At 47.3% G+C, this 24,089-nt stretch overlaps 1 protein-coding gene across 1 annotated transcript in view; it reads right to left on the minus strand.

Annotated features, from left to right (window-relative positions):
* Window positions 1–595: 595 nt before the first annotated feature.
* Window positions 596–24,089, minus strand: part of rab28 (RAB28, member RAS oncogene family) — a 31,257-nt gene continuing 7,763 nt past the window's right edge. The window contains exons 3-7 of the mRNA XM_048262169.1: window positions 21,708–21,796; window positions 19,705–19,834; window positions 4,510–4,613; window positions 3,884–3,961; window positions 596–1,007 (exon numbers count right to left, since the gene is read on the minus strand). Coding sequence (XP_048118126.1) covers window positions 915–1,007; window positions 3,884–3,961; window positions 4,510–4,613; window positions 19,705–19,834; window positions 21,708–21,796 — 494 coding nt within the window. The 3' untranslated portion in view covers window positions 596–914. The remainder of the gene's footprint in view (window positions 1,008–3,883; window positions 3,962–4,509; window positions 4,614–19,704; window positions 19,835–21,707; window positions 21,797–24,089) is intronic.

Here is a 24,089-nt window from a genome sequence, read left to right on the forward strand (position 1 = left end):
ATAGTGTGTAGACTGGATTATGCTGCACTGTCAAAAGTTACCTTGTTCCTTTTTAAAGATTTTGAGTAATTTGCGGATCACAGAGTAAAATCTTCACATCAGTAGTGCTCGTTCCCCACAAATCTCCTGCAAACTCCTCAAAAATAAAACACTGTTTTATTGTCTTCTGTACCTGTCTGAAGACATGTTCACACACGTGTGGCATGATGTTTGATGAAGAGTGGGTCTGTAAGCTCGGAAATGTTTGTGTGTGCTTAGGTGTGCCTTTGTGTACATGGATGCAAGTGTCTGTGTACGTGCATGTAGGTGTTAAAGTACGCTTGATCGAAAAAACAACAAGCGAGAAAAGAGAAGTTGGGTGTTGTCTGCTCAGGTATCTGTGTCTGTTGTCTGTGTGTGTGTGTGTGTGTGTGTGTGTGTGTGTGTGTGTGTCTGCGTACGTGTACGTGTGCGCGCGCGTTTGTGCATGTGTGTGTGTGCCTGTGAGTGCGTGTGTGTGTGTGTGTGTGTGTGTGCCCGTGAGTGTGTGTGAGTGTGTGTGTGTGTGTCTGCGTACGTGTACGTGTGCGCGCGCGTTTGTGCATGTGTGTGTGTGCCTGTGAGTGCGTGTGTGTGTGTGTGTGTGTGTGTGTGCCCGTGAGTGTGTGTGAGTGTGTGTGTGTGTGTGTGTGTGTGTGTGTGTGTGTGTGTCTGCATGCCTGCGTGCCTATGGTCTGTGAATGTGGCTTAGAGCCAGTCTGTGGGAGCAGCCCGGTAGAGGGCCTGGCTGCCGTAGTTGATTTGTGTAGCTGGCCTGTAACGGAGGTGAAGAGAAAAGGAGTGTGTGTGTGTGTGTGTGTGAGGGGTTCCATCAGCCACACGGAGAAGACAGAAGAGGAGAAGGAGCTGGGGGTCTTGGGGGGTGTAGGTAGGGGTCACTGTATCGTGCACATGGAACTGCGTGGGGGGTTGACCGTCCTGGCCATGGGCTCCTGACTGTAGTTCACAATGTCTGCCTTCACCACTCTCTGGAGACACACACACACACAAAGAGAGACAAAGAGACAGGAGAAAAAGCATCAGAGAGCTGTGTCTATAATTGACTATTCATCTTGTGTCTTCGCATAGTTTATACAGTGTGTTCACAGTCTGCTGCTACAAACCTCCATTAGTGGCACGCGTGTGTGCAATACCTCACGGGAGTAAAGACCTCCGCTTCCTCCACATCCGTCTTCTCACGTGCATCATGCTAAACACTTAAATCCAAATAGTCTACATGCCTCCACCCAGTTGCATGATCTTAATAGCACGCAATATGCACATTTGGATGACTGAATTAAATAATTCTGAGTGTAGGAGTATGCAAGACTGATATTTATGTATTGAACATGTTGGAGGAATGTTATGTTTTTAGTTTAAATTTTGTCTGTGTCAAATAAGTTTCAACTCAAATGGGTAAATGAAAAAGTGCTGACACAGACTGCTTACTGGAATCAACTATACTTAAAGGCCATGGTAAAACTACTCCAAACTCAATAAATATTTATATTTTTCTACCTGGCAGTATAATTATTCCATTCCTTTCCTGAACTCAATGAAACACAAACTATAGCTACAACTAAAGACCAGTATCTAAAACGTATATTCGAACAAGAAGCTTGTATTGGTCGTCAATGAGGAACCTACAGGTGTTGCTAGCTCCAAACACAGGAAGCTTGAGGAAGCTACAGGAGTTGCTAGCTCCAAACACAGGAAGCTACAGGAGTTGCTAGCTCCAAACACAGGAAGCTACAGGAGTTGCTAGCTGCTTTGGTTGGCACATACTTCCCACTACTGAATAGAGCAGATTTTGCTCTGAGTAGACTCCTGAGGAATAGGCCCTTCGTCCTGGGGATAGTCCACCAGCTCAGCTTTTACAATCCTCTGCCCAGAGGATCCGACAGGGGCAAGAGGAAGACCGACAGAAAACAAGACAGTGAAGGTTGGGAACAGAGGGAGGGAGAGACAGAGAGGCTGATGAATGATGAAAAGTAATACTGAATGGACAGTGAAGTGAACAACACATAAGAAATTAAGAATATAACAGACGAGAAGACAAAAACAAAAAGAGTTCAAAAGAAAAGAAAACAATAAAATAATTCAAACAAATAAGTGTTACACATAACTATTAGTGAACCTGGACAGTGCCTCTGTATGTATACAGACAGGACACGTGCGTGAGCATGTAGTAGAAGGGGCTGAAAAATGAATGTGCTGCCCAAGCGTGTCGTCCATCGTCTGACCAATCGGCCAGACCCCTCTATCTGAGACACACCCCCACCTCTCCCTGGCCCCAGACAGACGCTCGTGATGGAGTGGGCTCCCAGGCCGACGCTATCAGCTCGGGGAGGTCAGGACCTCCATGTAAAGCTCTCCAAACTTCACGTCGCTTAATGAGACTTTAGCTAAACAACCCCCCACACATATACACACGCACACACACTCAGTACTCTCACTCAGCTAAAACTGACAAGTCTAGCACACACTGGGCCCTCCTCATCTGTCTGTGCAACACAGAGAAATGATGCACTGTGGAAGAGCAGCACTGAGTGCTTTGGAGTGCTGTGGACTCCAACAGACTTTTGCTGCGAAAACCTCCTATTCGGAAGTAGTTTCAATATTTACCCTATGACTGAGGAAGCAAGGTCTTTCCAAACGCACTTTAACGTCCATGCTCTGGTTGGGACCCGTATCTACCCTCTTCCTCCTTACTTCTCTCTCGGGAAGCTCCACCGGCCTTTTTGCATATGGCCCTTCCTTTGGGGATCTTAGTCAGTGAGGAGACTGCTGTCTAGTCTGAGGGATCAGGCAAGCCCACTCTCTCTGTGTGTTTAGGTGGGATTAAAGCACTTGCTTTTATTTGAGACGGCCATCACAGAGGCTGATGGAGTGAGGACAGAGGTCACCTCGCACCCCCACACACCCCCAACCCATCCAGTGTGTGTGTGTGTGTGAAAAAAAAGGGACTGTGTGTGAGTGTTTGTGTGTGTATGTGTGATAGTGGCTGTGTGAGAGACAGAAAGAGCATGTGAGTGTGCATATGTGTGTGAGAGATTGAGTGTGTGTGAGAGATTGAGAGTCTGTGTGTGTGTGTATACATTGCCCATCAGTGCAGATCCATCCCTGTGGGGGTCAGGGCCCTGGTCTCTCCCATGTCTCCTGACTCTGCCTCCCTAGCCTGCTTGTCACCAGAGGGCCGTATCAGACGCAGGATTAATGCCTGCGTGGGAGCCCCTCACCCTCTAATCCCACCGCTCGCTCTCCTGGGCCAGCCTGAGGTGGGAGAGGTTGGAGGTGGATGTGGAGGGTGGTGGGCCGGTGGGTCTCGGCCTGCTGAGGCAGCAGATAAGCCCAAAATAAATTAGAGGGTCCCTGTCGAAGCCTGCTCTCGTCCCTCTGCTCCACCACCACCCTTTGGGCTGACCCGAGACCTCTACCTCTGGTGAAGGGTGTGTTGGAGGCCCGGCAGGTCAGGCTGCTCAGGCTGGCCCGGCAGGTCAGGCTGCTCTGCTCAGCAGGGCTGGTAGTGAGACATGCACACAGGCACGCTCGTGAGAGGAGGCGTACAGCAGGAAGCCCACGGTAGGGGAGAGAGGGAGAGAGCCAGTGGGTTCACTGGAGAACTTATCGCTCGCCTTATCAGGTCTGTTTCCTTCCAGATCACCGGCGATGCGAGTCCACAGATAACGCCAAAGCCAAAGCCTGACCCCACCTGGAGTTCATAATGTGTTGTTTCCAGGGTGAGATGTCAGACCAGGCCAGATCTTCCAGGACTTCTCTCACCGTCTCACCAAGGGGTGTACTACCCATAGTGTTCCCTTTACTTTACAGGAGTACATGTGATAGGTGAGACGCAAGGACTCACCTGAGACTGTTCAATCTCAGCCTTGTTGAGCTTCACACCTAAAATTTCTGCTGCCAATCTCTGGAAACACAGATATACCTGGAACAGACGCAGGTAACAAGATAGGATCAGGTGCAGCAGGCAGACACACTTAAAAAGCCACTTCAAAAGTAGTTTTGGTAGTTTTAAAAAGTACATTTGGTCTTTGGTATTATTATATTTCAATTAATTATGTTCATCACATAATTTTCAAATTTCTTATTTTTAAGAAGCTTTATTGTCACTCCTACATTTTCATGTAGAAGCGACATTTAGTACTCAGGTCCCAGTTGATTAAACAAAAACAACCCCAATAAATAAAAATAGTAAAACAATTAAAAATAGGAATCATGGGTAAAACAAATGCATCATCCTATCTAATAAATATATATCGTTGCAGTATGTGCAGTGAATGACACAGTGAATAATTTGTAAGCCACTTCGGACAAAAGCATCTGCTGAATACCTTCTCCTTAGAAACAATTGATCATAGCATGAATTGGATGTTTTTCGCTAGTCTATTGTCTCTGGATCCGGCATCCTGCCGTGTCAGTGAAGATGACTGATGATGAAGGAAATGATTCACATCGAGTTGGTGAAATACTCACAGAATCCCCCGTTTTTGCAGACACAAAATGGCTGACCAGACCGTTCTCTTGGCAGAAGCGCTGGTGCTTGTCCACCTTCACCGTCCGCATGTGCTCCAGATCAGCTGGGAAGAGAACCGATTCATGAGGAATCCGTTTCAATCATTAACACTGCGCCCCCTCAAGAGGCAACACATGGTAACAGCAGCAAGCAGGGCTCAACATTAACTTTTAAAAGTGGTTAAAAGTGGTTGCCAGCTTGGCAACCAGGCATGAGGTTTTGGTTGCCACTTAACAATTTGATAGCCAAGGGCAACCGGGCAACCACTAATGTCGAGCCCTGACAGCAAGGAAGAATCCTCTGACAAGCCTACAGTTTAGATCACAGATGCACAAGACACACTTCAGACACAGCAAGTTAGAAAAGTTTGTTATACTGACAAGCGAGCCCCTGAAGGAAGACGCATATTTCCAACTCCAAAGACCTGGACATATTACACACTTTAAATACATTCCAGAGAAAGAGAGCTAGAGCATGTAAACAATGCTACACTGAGATGGGTCTCAATGGCAGACAGTGGCAGACAATGGGACTAACCACCCATCAATGGCTACACTGCTTGGACTGACTGCTTGACGGGGGGCCCACGTCTCAGCTAAGATTACGGTCCCACACCCCACCCCACCCTACCCTACCAGCTCCACTTCTTCAGTCTATAGAGAGATGGGACAGCACTGCCCTGCAGGCATACACCTTTACGCTTTACCCTCTCACTGACCCGCACAGGGGCTCTGAAGCCCAGCGGAGACCATGGGCCAGAGACAATGTGGAGAAGCCAGGAGACAGTTTGAAAGTGTAAACACATCACTCACACACACATACACACACACAATCCATGTTTGTAACACTGTTTGTCAATACATCCTGGAACCAAATTTTGGAGTCATCAGTGCAGTGAAGTGGGGGTAGATTTGGGGTGCATAATGACAGCGGAACGCTCTGCTGTTCTGTTATGAGGGCTGCAGAGTGGCACCAGACGCTCACTCCCACACACTCAAGCACAAACACAGACACAAACACACACAGAGCGATGTTACGGCAGGGTCATCTGAGGGTCAGGAGGGGAGGTCATCTGGAGGTCGTAAGCAATAGCTTCCTTCTCCCTTTCCTGGCTTTTGTGAGGAGGCCTGGCCACACCCAGTATCCAGTACATATGTGTGTTTGGGAGCCGGGGGAGTTTGACGACTGTATGCGCGGTGTAGCATTTCTACCCTACCCTGCTGCCCAGTTCCTCTTTGTCTGTCAGATCATTCTTGCTGTCTCACTGTCGTTGTTTACCCTGTTCTCATGCCCCCTGGTATGAGTGTGTCTGTGTGTGTGTGTGTGTGTGCGCATGTGTATGTGATCAGTTCTACATACATCACAGACACACACACACCCACGCAAAATGAAAAGGTAGTCCTGCAGCCTCAGCCTCTTTCCGTGCAACACTAAAACCTAAAATAACTAGTTTCCTTTAGAAGAGATATTAAGGTTCTCACACCCAGATACGCCTAGCCCATACATTTAGGAGAAGACCACATCTAACCTCTCTCTGTGCGCGCATAAACACAAGTGTCCCAGCACCGTCCGCTGGTTATTAATTCCTGTAATTGAGCATGGCAGCTCCCCGCACGCTACCAAGAGGTAAACGGCCGCTAATCCTTTGGATCCTGCACACTTGGGCAGGGTTATCAATCACCTGTCAGGGGCAGATTAGCCAACATTAACACAGCGTGCCGAGAGAGCAGGGGCGCGTCAGGGCTGATAGCGTAAACCTCTCACTGATGAGCTCGGGCCAGAGTGGTCTGGGAGGGAAAAGCCTAGTCTGGTCAGGATACAGTGGATACAGATACACACACACACAAACACGAAAAGACACACAGACACAAAAAGAAATGGAAAATAGTAGGTGAAAAGGACACCAATGGCTGAAAAGTGCAATAACGATGAAATAGGGCAGTGATATCAGTGTTGCTAAATCGGGTCGCTTTATAGGCAACTTATGCCTCAGCATAAAGTTGAGGTCCAGAAGTCAAGCTTATTTCTGCTTTGAGTCTGGCGAAACGGGAAACCGCAGGTTGTGTTGACCATTCTGCAAAGCAGGAATGTCTGACAAGTCCTCATTCATTACAAATAACAATGCAGTAATGTGTGACTTTAGAGCAATATTTTTACACAGCTATTGTTACCGCGCTAGCCAGTGGCGCGGCCACGCCGACGTCTCTCCATGTGTGCTTTCGACGGGCGCTGTGACACGGGAGAATAGGCATATGTTATTCTGCTCTAGCTCTGCCCGTCGCCTGGAGAGTAGAAGTTATCACGTTGCCGCTCACTGGGCCCACGCGAAAACAAGGGAGGCCAGGAGACCTGAAGAGCCAGTGAACGTTTGACAGTCCTCCCCAACACAGTAGTGATGTATGAAAACAAACGTGGGGTTAAGGTATGTTCAAACTCCGGGAAACAAACCCCTGCATTCGTTTTTTTTTTTTTTTCTGCTCTAGGTTTTTTTTCGTGGGTTGTTGTTGTTGTTTTCATGTCTGGTTCAAACATGCACTTTACGAGCAAGTGGGTTAACGGACCCTGGAGGGTTTTGTTCATTCATAGATGTGAGCAAGTAAGCACAAAGCCTTAGGCGCAGTGCAATGAATGAAATTGCCACAGACCAGCCAACGCATACAGTAAGAGGCTACATGTCAACACACAATTTAGCCCATAAAGACTCCATGGGCCCACTGCCAAGTCTACACCACAAACAGCTTTGAACACCAAAACGCTTACTGACACACATTGCATGATGAGGCGAGACAGTCCCAAATCTAATCTAAACGCATCTTCCGAGCGCAAGGAGGAGCGGCTGGGGCGGATGTGTCCCTAATCCTGCACTTTTAAGAGTCGTCACCCCCACACACACCCCCCTCACCACCAACCCCCACCCGTCCTCGGGTCTCATTTCCAGTGAATGCAGCCCCCTTCACACTTATCAGTCAGACTCAATCTTCTGCTGACGATCTGGTTTCTCTCAGTGGCTGACAAACTGTATGCCGCGCTAGCTGGTCCCAGGAAGCGCGGCGCAAACACAAAATAAACTGTTTATGTGTGAGCAGTGGGGAGATAGCGTGACGGATCGTTTACCCGCGGCGAGACCGATGGCTCTACCTCGCCCCCGTCACCAGGCCTGTTTATTCTAGGCGCCGCCATGTCGGCCTGGCATTCAAGATGAGAAAAATCAGCTGAATATTCCTTGCTAAGGGTCCATTCTTTTCACTTGATAGACAGAAAGGAGGAAGGGGGGGGGTAAATATATACCTGTATCAGGGTGTTTTGAAAATGGGAATGTGTTGATGCCTTCAATTCTGAGTGCAAATTTCAAACAAAAAAGATTTTTGTGCAAAATATTATTTCCCCAAACTTTATAGGCTGATTGTAATTGATTTTTGATTGGATTTGTCATATATTCTCAATTCTCCCTATGTCCTTTGTTTATGTAGTGTCTATTCCACAACACTATGGATTTATATTATTATATCCACCTATTTCCTCCCTGCTAATGCATGCAGCCACACAGGTCATCTCCACAGGGCCCCTGCAACGCAACGCTGTGTGGTCCACAGACATCATGAAAACACACACCATATACACACAATCAGGGGTGACAGCGAGCCTTGTTCCCCTGCCCCGACTGCTGGGGACCAAGTGGAACATTTAATCGAGCGAGTTACTGCCCACGAATAAACTTGACATAACACAGTTAATGGCCGCCAGCCTCATTTAAGACAAACAACTGTTGGGGGTAATAAGAGAGAATGAGGGAGGTTTAGTTCACACCCCAAAAGTGAAAGCTGCAGGGGGTTTTATATATCCCAAAGGACTCCCTGTTCACTGGAGTTACCACACTCTCTGACGAGAGTTGAGGGTGGGTGGGTGTGTGCGGAGGGGGCGGTTAGGGAACTCCTGAACTCCCCCAAGCCCTCTCTCCATCATGAGCAAGGCCCAAGCGAGCGTGAAGTGGACAGTAAACACCGATGCTAAGAGGATGTCCCAGTGCCTTCCTGCTCCATTAGAGTGACGGATGTTGCATTATGAGGGCTGATGTCTCATTAGGTCGGTGGGCGAAGCTTTAGTGGCGAACGTTTACACAAGACAACGGTCCGCACACGTAAACATACGTCTGCCATAACAAATGTGCGCTAAAGGAAAACTTTGGTGCCATGCAGAAATCAACCAAGTCATTTCTCCTTATAGAACCTTAGTGAGATACGCTTATTCTCAGTCATTAGAATCTCTTATTAAAGCAACACCAAAGCACTTTTCCTGTCGCACGCACGCTATTTGTTTATCCAGCATTGGCTTTGGAAATAACGAGGTCTACAGACAAGGTAGAGTAGGTCGCATAATTTTATGAAAGTATGATGTATTGCGACATCAGAAGCAAGTCAAATTTGTAGTTTCTTATGTCTCATTCCATCAAACTACAGATCCGCTACCCGATCTGGCAACCTTGCATAGTGCGGTTATAGCCGATAGAGGGTCGCGAAGAGAATGCAGAAGTGCCGTTCACCGTTACGAGTTGATGAACCACTGAAACGATTTTGGAAACAATATTTTAAGGTACAAAAAACTCTTTGGTGTTGCTTTAAGCTTTTCAGTGAACTGCAGTGATTGTATTCCTATGTTATGTTCTATAATCATGCTTAGTTTATAGGTCTGTAACATTAGCCAACATTAATTCAATATAATTATAATTTGTATTGAATATGATGCTTGGTTCATGTTCAAGTGATGACATGAACACTGTTAGTTGAGCAAAGCATAATGTGTGTATGTGTTGAGTGTATCGAATGTAATTCATCAAACCATAAGCTAAATAAGCATCCTAACTTGTGAATGGTGAATGGTAATTCCAATGCTAATTAATGTATGAACTACTATTAGTTAAGTTAACATAACGTTAAGCATACAACACAAGGAAAATTCAATTCATGGTCAAAATAACCATGAAAATGAGACAAAACCCCAATAGAATACCATAGACAGGATGGGCGAAGATTATATTACTGAGAATGGAAAAACAAAATGTTCTCATTTTCACAATTATTTTTTATTTTGTGTTTCATATATGCGACGAGACGAAATTTTGTGATGAATAGGAACACATTCTTCTGCAGAAGCGGCTCCTTTAAATAGGTAGGATATTAGTCTATATATGCCATGACTGAGTAAAACCCCTGTGCTCTCTGAAGCCAATTTAGCCCCTCAAATACGCAGCATAAGCACATTTGAAAAGTGTTTTTCTGAAAGTGAGGTTTTAGACCAGTGCCATTTCCAGCATCCAACATTAAGGCCATTCCAGTGCATTTGCCCCGCCGAAAGCTAATTCATTTCGGCATTGACTGGACTTTTTATGCATCCACTGGCCCATTAAACGGGACCATAACATGAAAATCATGCGCAATATGAAAACAAACTGTTTAACATGACATGAGCGCAGCTCGTAAAAGCACCACCAACTCTGAACCAAAAGGATCGTTTGCTGCTTTCCATTTTTTGCTCCAAGAGCGACTTGAAACAAGTCATAAAAAGTGAGCTTCCCGCCTCAAATCCAAAACAGGACAGAATGCCCGCTGTTGAGCCTCTCACAGGAACCCCGTGAGCCCTCCATTACCGAGAGAGAGAGAGAGAGAGAGAGAGAAAGAGAGACGGGGGGGAAAAACCCCTCTCCTGCATTCATTATGCCAGTGTAGCTTAAGTGCAGGATGAAGTGTTAAAATGAAGTGCTCGGAAGGGTCCTGCTTTTAGCCATGCCAGTCCCAGGCACACCAAGCGTCCATTCAGAAAGTGTAGCGGGCCAAAGCCGGCGGGAGCGCGGGCCACGGACGCCAGCGCAGCGAGTGTCTTGTTTAGCAAAAACAGTCTGGACATTGTTTACAGCCAGCGGGGGTGTTTATCTTAGGGAGCGAGAGATTTGGAGCCCGGGCGAGTCAACGAGGGCGCCCAGTTAAAACGAGCGCAGGTGATGGGAAGCGGCAGTCCCCTTCAAACAGCGATTAACCGCCATTAACGCTCACGGCGAGCTCATTTGAAAGGCAAATGAAAACAAATATATATATATTACTTTAAAAGGAAACAGGACTTCTCTATCAATCTTTCACATTTTCTTCTCTATAGGCTATATACACCTCAGTTATGGACTGGCATGATTCCAAAGACTCACCATGCATTAAAGGCATGGCAACAACACTGTACCCCTGATTCATAGCATGGGTCAGATCAGGATGGAGTGAAGCACCAAAATGTAACCCCATCTGTCATAACAGCAAACGTGTGGATGAAAAGGCAATGCTCTTAGAGAGAGAGAGAGAGAGAAAGGCTAGCTATTAACCTGATAGGGATGAGGTTGTCTGCCGAAAAGGCTTAAAAAGCAATAACAGTAAAATAAAAAAATACAAATTGTCCTATCATGATATTTGCACTAAGATATAGAATTGCATGTGGCTGCATTAGCCTTGTGGAGCTGTAGATTGAAAGGCTTGTTGCGATAAGGCGGGGACGTCATGTGACTGGCGTCGGCAGGGCCGTGGGGGCCTGTGAGGGAGGCCTGGGGGGAGGATCTGACACACAGAGCGGCCTTTGTGTGGCGGTGGGCCCAAATAGGCCCGTGGTGCCAAGGGAAGGGGGTTCCCTCACGGTCAGAAGTGTTCTGTCGACAGCCCATAGATCACAGGCTCATCTTTCCACCCAACAAAGAGCCAGAAGGAGCACACGTGCGCGTGAACTTTTACACACACTCACACACACACACGGTCACCACCGAAACTCACTCAGACACGCACACACACAAAATTCAGTCACTTTCACTTACACACACACACACACACACACACACACACACACACACACACACACACACACACACACACACACACACACACACACACAAAATCTACTCAATTTCTCTTACACACACACACACACACACACACACACACACAGACTTTCACTTTCTCACACGTGTTAATCACCACATTCACACATGGGACACACAAAGGTGTGTATGTCTGTGTGTGTGTGTGTAAGATGGTACGAGCCACTTACTGGGTCACGTCCTCATAAAAGACGATACACGCTGAACTCTCACCTATGCGGCTTCAGCTGCCCACCAGGATGGGTACTCTAGTTACTAATACGCTCACACACACGCGCACACACACACACACACACACATTTAAATGGAATCTGCTGGGGCCAGTAAAGCAACATTGAGCATATTCTCCCTCTCCAGTGAGCTTATGTAAAGCGATGGGCGTTCAGCAGTAGCTGGTTTCAGTCGCAGGGGTGGTTCAAACATGAGTATGAGTGTGTAGGTGTATATGTGTGTGTGTGTGTGTGTGTATGTGTGTGTGTGTGTGTGTGTGTGTGTGTGTACGAGGTGGGGGCTCATGGCACTAACTGCCCCCTGTAAAACACGGGGGCCGCGGGCCGGCCAGCTGGGTTTACGGGTTCCACAGGACTCGTGAAAACGAGGTGGACAAAAGCCCCAGTTCTGTAGCGACCGCCCAAGTTGCAGCGAGCGCGCGACCGACCGACCGACCGGCTGACAGAGCGAGCGGCGGGTCCTTTCACAGCCCACGTCCTCTGCTCTCTGCCGGCCCACTTAAAACCAAGAGGACGTTTGCAGCTTCGCCAGCGGCACGACCCGGTCCAGTTCAGCCCAGCTCCATGGCACCGCCGGCCAGGCCTGGAGCGCACTCCGCTCTGCTCCGCTCACTCTCTCAACTCCTGCCTAACTCAACACGCTCTTAATGTCCTGATTCAAACCCAATTCAATATACTCCCCCTTAACCGCAGGGCCACGTCAAATTCAACATGCTCTTACTTGCTGATTCAAACCCCATTTAACATACTAGGCTCCTCTGTCAGCATCTTGCGCTCTGTAATTTTCATTGGCCCTCTTTGTCCTGGTCATTTTTTTTTTAAAGCGAACACAATCAGAGCCAGATTTAATAAGGGGGCTTGAGGAAATAAAGAATGTTTTAGCTGAGCTACACCTTTGAGCTGTCCAATTCAAAGAAATAGGGCAGAGACCAGTGGTGAGTTGTTATTAATGTTTCACATGTGCTTTCTAACCCTAAGCCAGGGCAAGTCTGCCAGTAAAGCTAGTCCATTAATTACCCCCCTCCCCTGCATCAACACATACAGACCAGTTCCATCTGTGACAAGCCTTTCTCATTAGCTGCGGACAGACATTCTGCTTGTTAAATGCCTCTGAAAAGACTTCAACAACAATACGAAAACCCCTCCTCACTCCACCTCTGCGATTGTCTGGAGAGGATTCAAAACAAGGGCTTTAGCAACTTTTGGACTTCCTGGTTCCTGGCCGTTGAGTTCTACACGCCATCACAAACTCGGGCATCTGAATGGTGGTGGGGGGGGGGGGGGTTACAGTTGTACTGCACACACACACACACACACACACAGCTGATCCGGAACCAAGGGAAGCATTCCTCCACAGCCATGTCGTGGAGAGGGGTGGGGAGGAACAAGGGCGCCCGGTGTGACGGTGTGATGGCTCTGACAGCTCCAGGCGTGACGACGGGCTCCAGGGCCACAGTTGTGCGGATCCCAGTTGAATCAGGTGGGCGCAGCGGCAAAAGCATGAGCCGCAGCAGCACTGGCGGCAGCGGTGGTGGTGGTGGGTGTGGAAGATGTCAGAGTCGGCTGTAGTGTAGCGCAGGCCTAGCGAGACTAAATGGCCCGTGACGTACCACACAAGAAGCGCAGTTGCAGGCCGCGGCCCCGTCATCTGCCGCCATGTGCACCAATATTTGCTTTCTGCACGACTCAGATGAAGGAGGGACTTTTCCACTGGCGTTCACAGAGCATTGAGGAGCAGCGGCCGGGACCGAGGGAGAAAGGGAGGGAGAGAGGGCCTCAGAGAGGCGGCCATTTTGTTGATAGTGCTTGACCTGTTCCCCATGAATAGTTCTTCCTCCATCGCTAAAATCAACACTCCAACCGCCAACCTCCTTATGCACACTGAATTAACATCCATTTTATCTGTTTTGATTTGATCTTTGAGAGGTACACTGATGACAACAAATACACTACAGCATCACTGTGTTTAAAGCAGCATTGAATAGTTGTAGTCTAGTGAACTAATAACCTAAAAATTATGCCATGAAACACCTCAAAGCTTGCTAAAATTCTAACTAGCCTCTTTTTTGCAGTATTGTTGCAAAGTTGTGCTGTGAAAGTGTTTCGCAGTGTGTACCTTCCCGAACTACATAGTGCATAGCCAGCACAGCTAAGCTGGGAACATCAAAATCAAAACCTACCTCAGAAAGTGGCAAACAGTGTTGCTTTAAGACGCTTTAAGACAATAAGTAGTTTGACAGCATCAGAAAATACATGTCATAATTACTCCTGTAATATCATTTAGGCTTTGATAATTCAAACATATGTCTTACTTTGCAACTGCAATGAGCAACTCTAGGCTGCATGCCTAAACTACAACACAAGGCCTACTGTTGCTCCCCAAACCTGTATATGTATTCTGTGTCCAACACACCTACAGCCCTCAAACTCCTCTCAAGGCCGTCCCCTGGGGTGGGGGCAGGGAAAGGGGTGGTTTGACCCGAGCCAGGACTGGGCTTTTGTCCACCACATGTCTATTGTGGCCTGGTCACTCCCCCGGGGGCAATTAGGAGCTTTTAGTTTGTTGTAAGAGGAGCTAAGTGTGTGTGGGTCCAGCCAGGAAAAACATTTTCGGAGCTGGGCCGAAAACAGAAGTGCATTCAGCTCCTCAGGGCTCTAAGCCCCTCCAGGCATCCTCGTACAGAGAGCCCCCCCGCCGCAAAATGACTAGAGACTGGGGGGGCATCCTCGCAGAGACCCCCCCACCACAAAATGACTAGAGACTGGGGGCATCCTAGCCAGAGGTGTGTGTGTGTGTGTGTGTGTGTGTGTGTGAAGGGGGGGGGGGGGTTTACTTGCACAGGAACTTTCCCCATCCTCAGCCAAAAAACAAATTCAGGGGATGGGGCTTCAGGGGAGGTAACACACTGGGAAGCACACTCAACAGCAGGAGAGTCAGGAGAGGAGAGGAGAGGAGAGGAATCAGGAGAGGAGAGGAGAGGAATCAGGAGAGGAGAGGAGAGGGGAGAGAAGTATAGGAGAGGTGAGGAGAGAAGAGGAGACCGGAGAGGTGAGGAGAGGAGAGGAGACAGGGTCCTCCTAAAAGCATGGGCCCTTTGGTGCTGATGAATTGAGACTTCTGAGTATTAGAGGGAGAGAGAGAAAGAGAAAGAGAAAGAGAGAGAGAAAGAGAGAGAGAGAGGGGGGGGGGCGGAGATGACGAGGAGGTGTTCAGTGTAGCGTGCAGAATGCAAACACGCATATGTTGCTTTACACAACAGCCACGACGAGCCAAAAAAAAGAAATGGACTGGAAGGGGAGAACTGAAGGGAGAGGTGGGGTGGGGGATGAATGTGAGGGCAAGTGAACGCAAGATACAGTTTTATACGAGACATATCATGAGAGTGATATCATGAGAGTGCACAGCGTCTGTGTGTGCGTGTGCACTGCGTCTGTGTGTGTTTGTGTGTGTGTGTGCGTGCGTGTGTGTGTGTGCTCTGTGCCTATGTGTGCGCATGCCTCCCTTTCCCATCCATTTCTATGCATATGCAAATGCAAGTTTAATGCAGCTTAATGCAGCAGCTTCCAATGCAAAAGCATAGTCTGCCAAAATGTGTGTATGCGGGTCAAAAAGAGTGTGTGTCTTCAAGTGTGTGTGTGTGTGTGTGTGTGTGTGTGTGCGCGCTACAGTTTGTCTGTGTGTGTCTGTGTCTGTGTGTGTGTGTGTGTGTGTGTGTATGTTGAGGAGGAGGCGAGCAGAGAGGGTTGAGTGAGCCTGTGTGCTAAAAGCCATGAGTGATGAGGAGGGGTTAAGAGAACTGAACCCATTTAAGTCACCCAAACAAGAGCTACAGGAGCCCCTGAGACAACGCAGGCCACAGACCCAGGGAGGGAACGCGCTCTCTCTCTCTGTGTGTGTGTGTGTGTGTGTGTGTGTGTGTGTGTGTGTGTGTGTGTGTGTGTGTGTGTGTGCGCGCGCTTTTATATGGGGCCAGGGCAAGTCTAATGGCCTTTTTTTGAGAAATAAGTCTGGAGCAAAATGAAAAATTTGAAAACAGATTACAGCAATTACTTAAATATACAGACAAACATACTGCACGCACATACACACACACACCGCACGCACACACACACACCGCACACACACACTGCGGTCCATGGTCAGTTGCCTTGGAGTGTTAAATTAAACTCCTTGTCAAAACATATGCTACACAATTGCTTGTTTGTCAGGAAACTACAATAAGAAATACATCACCTCAAGGACCTCAAGTATTCTTTAAAAAGAATACGGCCTCTCTTGTGTGCCTGGGGCAACTGGCAAGAGTGTGTGCCAATGCGTCACCGTGTGTTCTAGTACTCGATTATTATCCGGACACACTGGCTGCACTTCTGCAGTGTGATCTGCTCGGCGATACAGGATAGCTCAGGATCGCCCTGTAATAAACAGTTATAGTGTGTTTAGATAGGCCGAGAGCTTAGCATTCTTCCATTACCCTGGAGTTCCCGGAAAAGCAGCCCCTCAGCAAACGTGTGTGCGAGTGTGTGTGCGAGTGTGTGTGTGTGTGTGTGTGTGTAGAATGAGTGCAAATATAAAAAAATGAAGTCTGCATGTCTATGAGCAGCACGATGTGCGTGTCTGTAAGGCACTGACACAAGCCAGTTGTAGCTATACATCCATACGTCCTCATCTGTACACACACAGTGCAGCATAAGCCCTTATTAAAACCTGCCTTGGCCCACTTCCTCAGTGAATTGTTACAAGCTAGGCCATTCTTAAAGCCATGTGGGGAACAGGGGGGGTGGCTGAGGGGGGTATGTGGGTGGGGGGGTGGGGTGGGGCAGGTTGTGGCGTACGGGGGGCAAACGGGGGCTCTGCTCTCTGCTCTTAACGAGCTCACTTAGCCGGCCGCAGCCACCTCGGGCCGGCAGAAGAATGGAGGGGTTGTTCCGCCGCTGCCAAACGGGGAGAGGAAACCGCCGACCAGCCTGCCAACCAACCAGCTCAGCCAGCCAGGACCCAGAGCTCCGACCAGGGGGACGGAACGTGCTAAGGGCTTCAGTCGCCAGGGCCAGGCCCTACACACACACACACACACACACACACACACACATATACATATACATATACATATATATATATATAAACGCACGCATGGGCACACAAGTGCACATACACACGTAACGGTTCCAGTGCTCCACCTGACAGACACACTCCCACAGAATCATCCAGTATCAGAGTTGTTGTCATTGCACTGGAATAACATTTAGAGGAATCGTTTTCCGTATCTCCATGTAGACTAGATGCCAGTTTTCTACATGTAGGGACATGAGTGGAATTAAATCACTCGTAAAATTGAGAAAATAGGAACAAAATGCCAGTGTGGTTTGGAGAGAAGAAAACAAAACAAAAAAACACCCTGTTCCATTTTGAAATTCACGTCTTCTTTTTCACGTTTTTGAAAAACAGAAACAAAACAAAATAGATGTTAACAGTGTAGAAGACTCTGTCCCCATCAGTCACCAAGCATTGGTGTGTGTGTGTGTGTGTGTGTGTGTGTGTGTGTGTGTGTGTGTGTGTGTGTGTGTGTGTCAGGGCTCTTCCGCTAGGCCGTATCCGAGACGGCTTTACAGCAACGATGATGTGTGTGACGGCCGGATTGTGTGTGTTCCCGCTGGGTGGTAGCAGCGCAGCGATAATAAAATACGGCACGAGTTTAAGAGCCTGAGAGGGTCGGCCTTCTGAAGCGCATAAATCTGTGCATTTGTGCCACGGGCCTGTTTTTCCAAGCTGCCGTGTATCGTGTGTGTGTGTGTGCGCGTTTTCTTCAACGTTTCTATTTCAGTTGCTGTAAATATGGTCCTGAGGTCGCTGCGTCTCGTCTTGAACTTCATGGGAACGTAACAAAAGTCCATAACCGTGGCAACCGAGAATGCCATGATTTTATTTTTTCTGCCACTTTGTTTTTCACCGTCGGCCTCGGAGCGGAGCGGAGGGTAGCGAGCAGTGAGACTGGAGGGGAGAGGAACGCTACTACGAGGCATGCATGCACCAGTTGAAAGGGCTGCCTCTCCGCATGGGCACTGGACAGGGGTGGACGCATGAGGTGGGGGGTCCAGCAACGACTGGGGGGGTGAGGTAGCAAAAACAGAGATGTCTGTGTGGGCTATTCCCAAAAGATAGCTGAAAGACTAACTCTCTCCTCCTCTCGTCTCTCGCTCCCTCGTCACGGCTCCTGAAGGAAGGCAGCGAGCGGGAGAGAGCGCTGGGAATTTACATAGCCGTGGCCAGATAATGGATTGCTCCTAGTGGGGTGATCTGGGTGGGGGTCGCAAGCACAAATAAAACACAGGCGCGCCGTTTCCCAAAGCAGGCACGGTCATCTCCTGTCCATCACATTGGCTTGGCTTTCCTGACACACAAAGACGAGGAGGAGACTTAAACAAATAGTACGGACTAAAACCCAGTCGGTTCTGGTGTCCAGTTTAGGACACAATTGATACTAAGGGTACTAAAAAGAAAGTAAATAAAAAGCCAATGACTGACCAATGATTAAAATGAAATACAAGCATTGATCTAGAAACACATTTGACTGAATTGTATAACTGTACAATGATATGGATATAGAGACACCAAAACTCGATATCTATTGGGAGAAAAGGTTATTGAAATAAATCAAACCAAATGTTGGAACCTCTCACTACAATGAGAGTGATCTACGCATGTATTTATTTTTTAAGTATTTATTTATTATTTTGAGAGAAACTGAACGACCCCTGTCTGCTGTCGGCATTCATCCAGGAAACGTTCAGAGGCCATAAGGAGGTTGCCGCACCCAGTCTGCTGAGAAGCGCTTTGGGTAGAGTTTGTGAGAGAGAGAGTATGTGTGTGTGTGTGTTTGAGTGTTTGAGTGTGTGTGTGTGTGGGGGATCTCTCAGGGGAAGTGGGGAGTGGTGGGATTCTCCCAGTTGCCCTCTCCACTGGCTGGCTGGCTGGCGGACAGAAGGGAGTGGTCATTATTAGTCTTTATTGTCTTTATTATGACGGCAGGGAGAGAGGGAGGGAGAGGGAGGAGGAGAGAAAAAGACGGTGCGAGGGAAGGAAGAAGGGAGAAAGAGGAGAGGAGTCTGCTTATCCTCTGGCCTCAGTCTGCTGATGCATAGCTGGCCAGGCCATGCTCAGACAGAGCCAAGAGAACGAGAGAGATAAGAGATGCTCACTGTGTGTGTGTGTGTGTTTCAGAGAGATTCACACACACACACACCAGCCCATACTAAGGATGTTAAATCATCACTCCCACGCGACATCTTGATTTTTGCAGGCCCTCTGTTTGGGCGCGATGTTGCCAAGGTGCTGGCTTCTCATGAATCAAGCGCCATATCTCCTTCACACATCAGGGTACGCACTCGCAAGGCCTGCTCAAAGCCCACTCACACTCACACACACATACACCGACAGCTTTTAAGACCCACACACCACAAAAGTATGTTAACACATGGACACAATTGTTGCCTCACGGGTCCAAACAAACGCTCCTGCTCTGATGCAGGCCATTAGAAGAAGCTCATCCAGACTGGGAGATCATCTTCGAGCACTCTGGGTGCCTGTTTATGGCTAGACAAGAGCGCTACCCAGTGTAATAAATGCAGCAATGAGTTCAACATTATCTAAAGTATCCCAGGCTACTTGCATTGCTTGTGTCAACACTTTAGTCAGTGTAGTATCTATGGATGCCAGCTGTCATTCAGAGACCATGCCTGAGAAGTACAGTTCTAATTAAAGTGTATGAATGCTCTTCAACTAAGTGCAGTATGTGGAGGGAAAACTCTGGATCCTTTACAAGCAATCTTGGATCTCGAGGACTTGGTCCTCTCTCACTCTCATGCGTCTCAAGGGCAAGTAAAGCTTGTGAAAGCACGGTACACTATATGCCTTTTCATCAGTATGTGTGTTCCCTGGGAACCAAACCCATAATTAGCCCTTAGCATTGTTAGCATGTCGCTCTAGTAGTTGGGCCAGAACAATCTGGCCGTGTCCTACTTACTTTTATTGCCCACCAGCGCCACCACCGGCTGCACATCGGCCTCCTCGCTGCCCTTCTTGACCATGCCGAACCAGTCCTCCAAGTTCTCAAAGCTCTGGTAATTAGTGATGTCATACACCAGCAGCACCCCCTGCCAGAGAAACACACACGGGCACATGACGAGATGATCACATTTATGCAGGAGATAACTCTACACACGCGGACATGATGAGATGATCACATTTATGCAGGAGATAACTTCATACACGTGCACATGACGAGATGATCACATTTATGCAGGAGATAACTACACACACGCGCACATGACAAGATGATCACATTTATGCAGGAGATAACTACACACACGGGCAGTGGGGCACATGGCGAGATGATCACATTTATGCAGGAGATAACTACACACACGCGCACATGACGAGATGATCACATTTATGCAGAAGTTAACTACCCATGTTTCTCTCATTCATTCAACCTTTGTCAGTATCCCAATGGGAACAGACAGTGTTTTTCTTTTAGAGTAAGCAGGTTTTGAACAACTTTTCACTAATCATTTTTTCCAAAGCAAATCACACTGTAGAATTTTGTCAGTTGTCTGTTCCCTGAGCTTCACATGGATTCTAATCCTGTTCTTTTTCATTAGTTGAGATGTCAGAGTGTGTGTGTGTGTGTGTGTGTGTGTGTGTGTGTGTGTGTGTCAGGGCTCTTCCGCTAGGCCGTATTCCGAGACGGCTTTACGACGACGATGTGTGTGACGGCCGAGTTGTGTGTGTTCCCGCTGGGTGGTAGCAGTGTGATGTGATGTGGTGGGCAGCTCATGGTGTGCCATGCTTCTGCTTTGCCAGTTGGAGCAGGCAGCAGGGGGCACTAGAGTCTGAGCTGCCAGCCGGCGAGCCAGCCAGTAGACTGCTTAACTCTGGGCTCCACACACACTGGCCCCAACATACAGTGCCTGAGTGGCAGGGAAGACCCTGGGCGAACCACCCCCCACCTCCACTCACACACCTCCAACAAACAAGCACACCCATACAGGAAATGTACACACAAACACACACACACACACACACACACACAGTCCATTTGGAGTCTGACTGAGCTCACATAGTTGCATATAAATGTCTAAAGTGTGCCTCAGTAGCTTAGCAGAGCTAGCTGTGGGACTGTTTGATGGATGAGAGGAGTGGGCAGACTATTCTCAGAATGACAAGAGTACTCTGCGAGCTACGTAAATGAAAACAGGAAGATGGCAGGCAAGGACAGAGCCAGGGGAAAGAGTGATAAATTGAGACAAATAAAGAGAAGAGCAGATTGAGAGAGGCTGAGACAGGTATATTGAGTAAAAGGGAAGAGGGGAAGAGAGGAGGCAGACTGTGACAGACTGTGTGTGTGTGTGTGTGTGTGTGTGTGTGTGTAGAGAGAGAAAGAGAGAATGGAACAGTGAATGAGTGGTTTAGTCTAAAATACAAAGAGTTAGGAGAGAGGAGAGATGGTGTGTGTGTGTGAGAGAGAGATAGTGTGTGAGAGAGTGTGTGTATGTGTGAGAGAGAGCGAAACAGAGAGAGAGAGAAATAGTGTGTGTGTGAGAGAGAGAGAGAGAGAGAGAGAGAGAGAGATAGTGTGTGTATGTGTGTGTGTGAGAGAGAGAGAGAGAGACAGAGAGAGAGAGAGATTGGTATAGCGGGGCATATATTGACACACTGAGTGTTTTCACCATGGCTCATACATAAGCTGCATTAACAGCTAGCCTATAAACTTGGCATCAAGCCTGTGGACTAATATTATTACTGAAGCTTGTTAACCCCCAAGCCTGCTGGGGAAACACTGCTAGATTGTAAAGCAGTCACAGAATGCTCAGAGCTCGAACAAAAATAAAGGTCAATAAAGAAGAGCGGACCACACATCTCGAGCGCCAGCGTGCATGTTTGAGAAAGTGCCGTCTGTGTGTGTGTGCGTGCGTGCGTGCATGCATGCGTGTGTGTGTGTGTGTGTGTGAGAATGACCAGTAATACCTGAGCACCGTAGATATACTTGTCCAGCATTTTCCCTCCAATCGTCTGGCCGCCAATGTCCCACACCTGCAGAGTGACATTCAGATTGCCTGTGTGGAGACAGGTGGGACACTGTTAAAACAGACGGACATGGGCTGACACAGATGTGGTGCCTCCTGAGCTTTCACGTTTGTTGAGGAACTCCGAGGTAATTTCCCCCGTCATAGTTCAGACCTCAGCTGAGCTCGTGGGCAGACAAGAGCGTTAAGAGAGCTCAACTCAAGACGCCAGGAACGGAGGAGACCGAGCTTTTACCTGCGTGCCTCTCGTGAGCGGAGATTGGAAACAATAAATCAAAAATGAATCTCGCGGCCTCTCGACTGTTCTTTTTTCTCTGGCAGGGGCCACTACTCCAAGAACGGCATCCAAGAATACTCAGCAGTGGGGACTTGGTAGGAAGAACACTGCAGGTATGTTATCCTCAAACTCGGCAATTCGGACAGTTCCACTTCACACCCCCGTCACACACGCCCCCACCACCCCTTAAAAAAAAGAGCACTTCTTAGCCTGGGGACGGCTGTTTGCATTGTACTGAGCCATGCCAGGGCAGTGAAAGTGAGAGGAAATATATGTGGTGTTAAGAAAAATAGGCATAATTAAACACAAAGTAAGAGACGTGGAGCAGAGGTGGGAAAAGAGAAACAGGCTCCGTTTCTTATTTGAAGAGGAGCGAGAAACCGAGAGGGAGAAAAAGACTTTATTACTATTTTTAACTACTGCAAGTTTCTCTTGAAAAGTGATAGATTTTTTTTATTTTATTTCTAAAACTGACAGAGACGTTTTTAAACAGCATGCCGGGGGTGTCCAGCCTGCTGGCTAAGCACGGAGGTGCCCACTCACAGGCGGTGGTAAGGCTTTAGGTTTTTTTAAATGCGCCTGGACACGGATGGCCAGGCAGAGCCCGACACTCACACTTCGCCGAGGAAGGAAATCCAAAGGGTTCACACTGACTACATCTAGACTATACAGAACCCATGTAAAGCTACATTCACAAGACTCCTCAGGAGTTCGACATGAAGCTTTCACGTGTGTTTGTGTGTGTGTGTGTGTGTGTGTGTGTGTGTGTGTGTGTGGACACACGTCTTCATAATTTTTAGTGCATGAAAGTATTTGTATGAATAGACAAACCTATGCCATGTTTTATTTATTCTACAACTTGAACTGTAAAAGGTAAATGCTGTTCGTCAAACTTATATGCCAATTTTTTTCTTTCCAGTTATAGGTTATTTCCTGTGTCACTACCTTTCTCTGTATGTTTGTTTTTTCATTGTCAAAAAATACCCAGGGCTTTCGTAAAAAAATATATATTACTACTATACTCCAGGATTGTCAGGCAAAGCTTGAAGACATTTCCAAAACAAGACCTCAGGGAAATTATTAGTCATTTCTAAATTGTGTTTACATGTCAGACCATTTACATGACAGCAGATGGTCGGAATGCATTCCATGTCGCCACTAAAAAATACCAGCAGGAAAAAAACATTGATGAAGTAAGACAGAACGATATTTTATCATTCAGATTGTGAGGGAAATTTGGGTCCTTAATAGTCAACGGAAAATATACCCATCATAGATTAAGTATTTGTTGCAATAAAAGATAATAATGAATGTTGATTAAATGTGTGAAATTCATGCAAATTTAATTGAATGTTTGATTTATTTTTTTTATATTTGTTTGTTTTCTGGGTGTATTACCTATAAAGTGTGGGTTGCCATTTCTAACCCTATTCAAGTGAATTAACAAGTTTTCATTGAATGAACTAACTGTACCTACAACTTCCTGCTCGGTGTTATTCTAAATGATTACGATCTAAATGTCCCTATTTAAATGCTGCACTCATGTCACAAACAGTCCTAAAGCTAGGATCAGCAGCACTTACACCATTTTAACAAATGCACTTGTGCAGAGGCAATTATGCTCAGTGTCTCATCTAAATCTCATCTCCGTTAAAAGTACTTTATCTTAATACCATACAACACAGTTGGTTGGTTGATATAAAGGTTATGAAGATAGTGGCAGTGAAATAAGTATTTACTTTAAACATCTAAGGATCTTATTTACAAAAGCTTTGAAAACAAATAAAAAAAACAAATATGCGTTTTGTGTGGTTCAAAACAACAATCAGTTGAAATCGGAGCGGATGGGTGGGATAAGGGACGCAATAACATGAATGTAAACCGCTGAGTGTTTTTATGCTGGAGGATATCTCCACGGTTTTAGCCAACTGGGCACGTCGTCCTTTGCCTTCAAAGAGACGAAAAAAAAACCAAGGTGTTTATTCTGGAGAGAAGAGCGTTCAGAGGGAATAAAAGTGAGTGTAGGCAGACACTCCACAATAAGGA

Source organism: Alosa alosa, chromosome 14 (genome assembly GCF_017589495.1).
Source record: "Alosa alosa isolate M-15738 ecotype Scorff River chromosome 14, AALO_Geno_1.1, whole genome shotgun sequence".
In the NCBI taxonomy this organism is placed as follows: Eukaryota; Metazoa; Chordata; class Actinopteri; order Clupeiformes; family Clupeidae; genus Alosa; species Alosa alosa.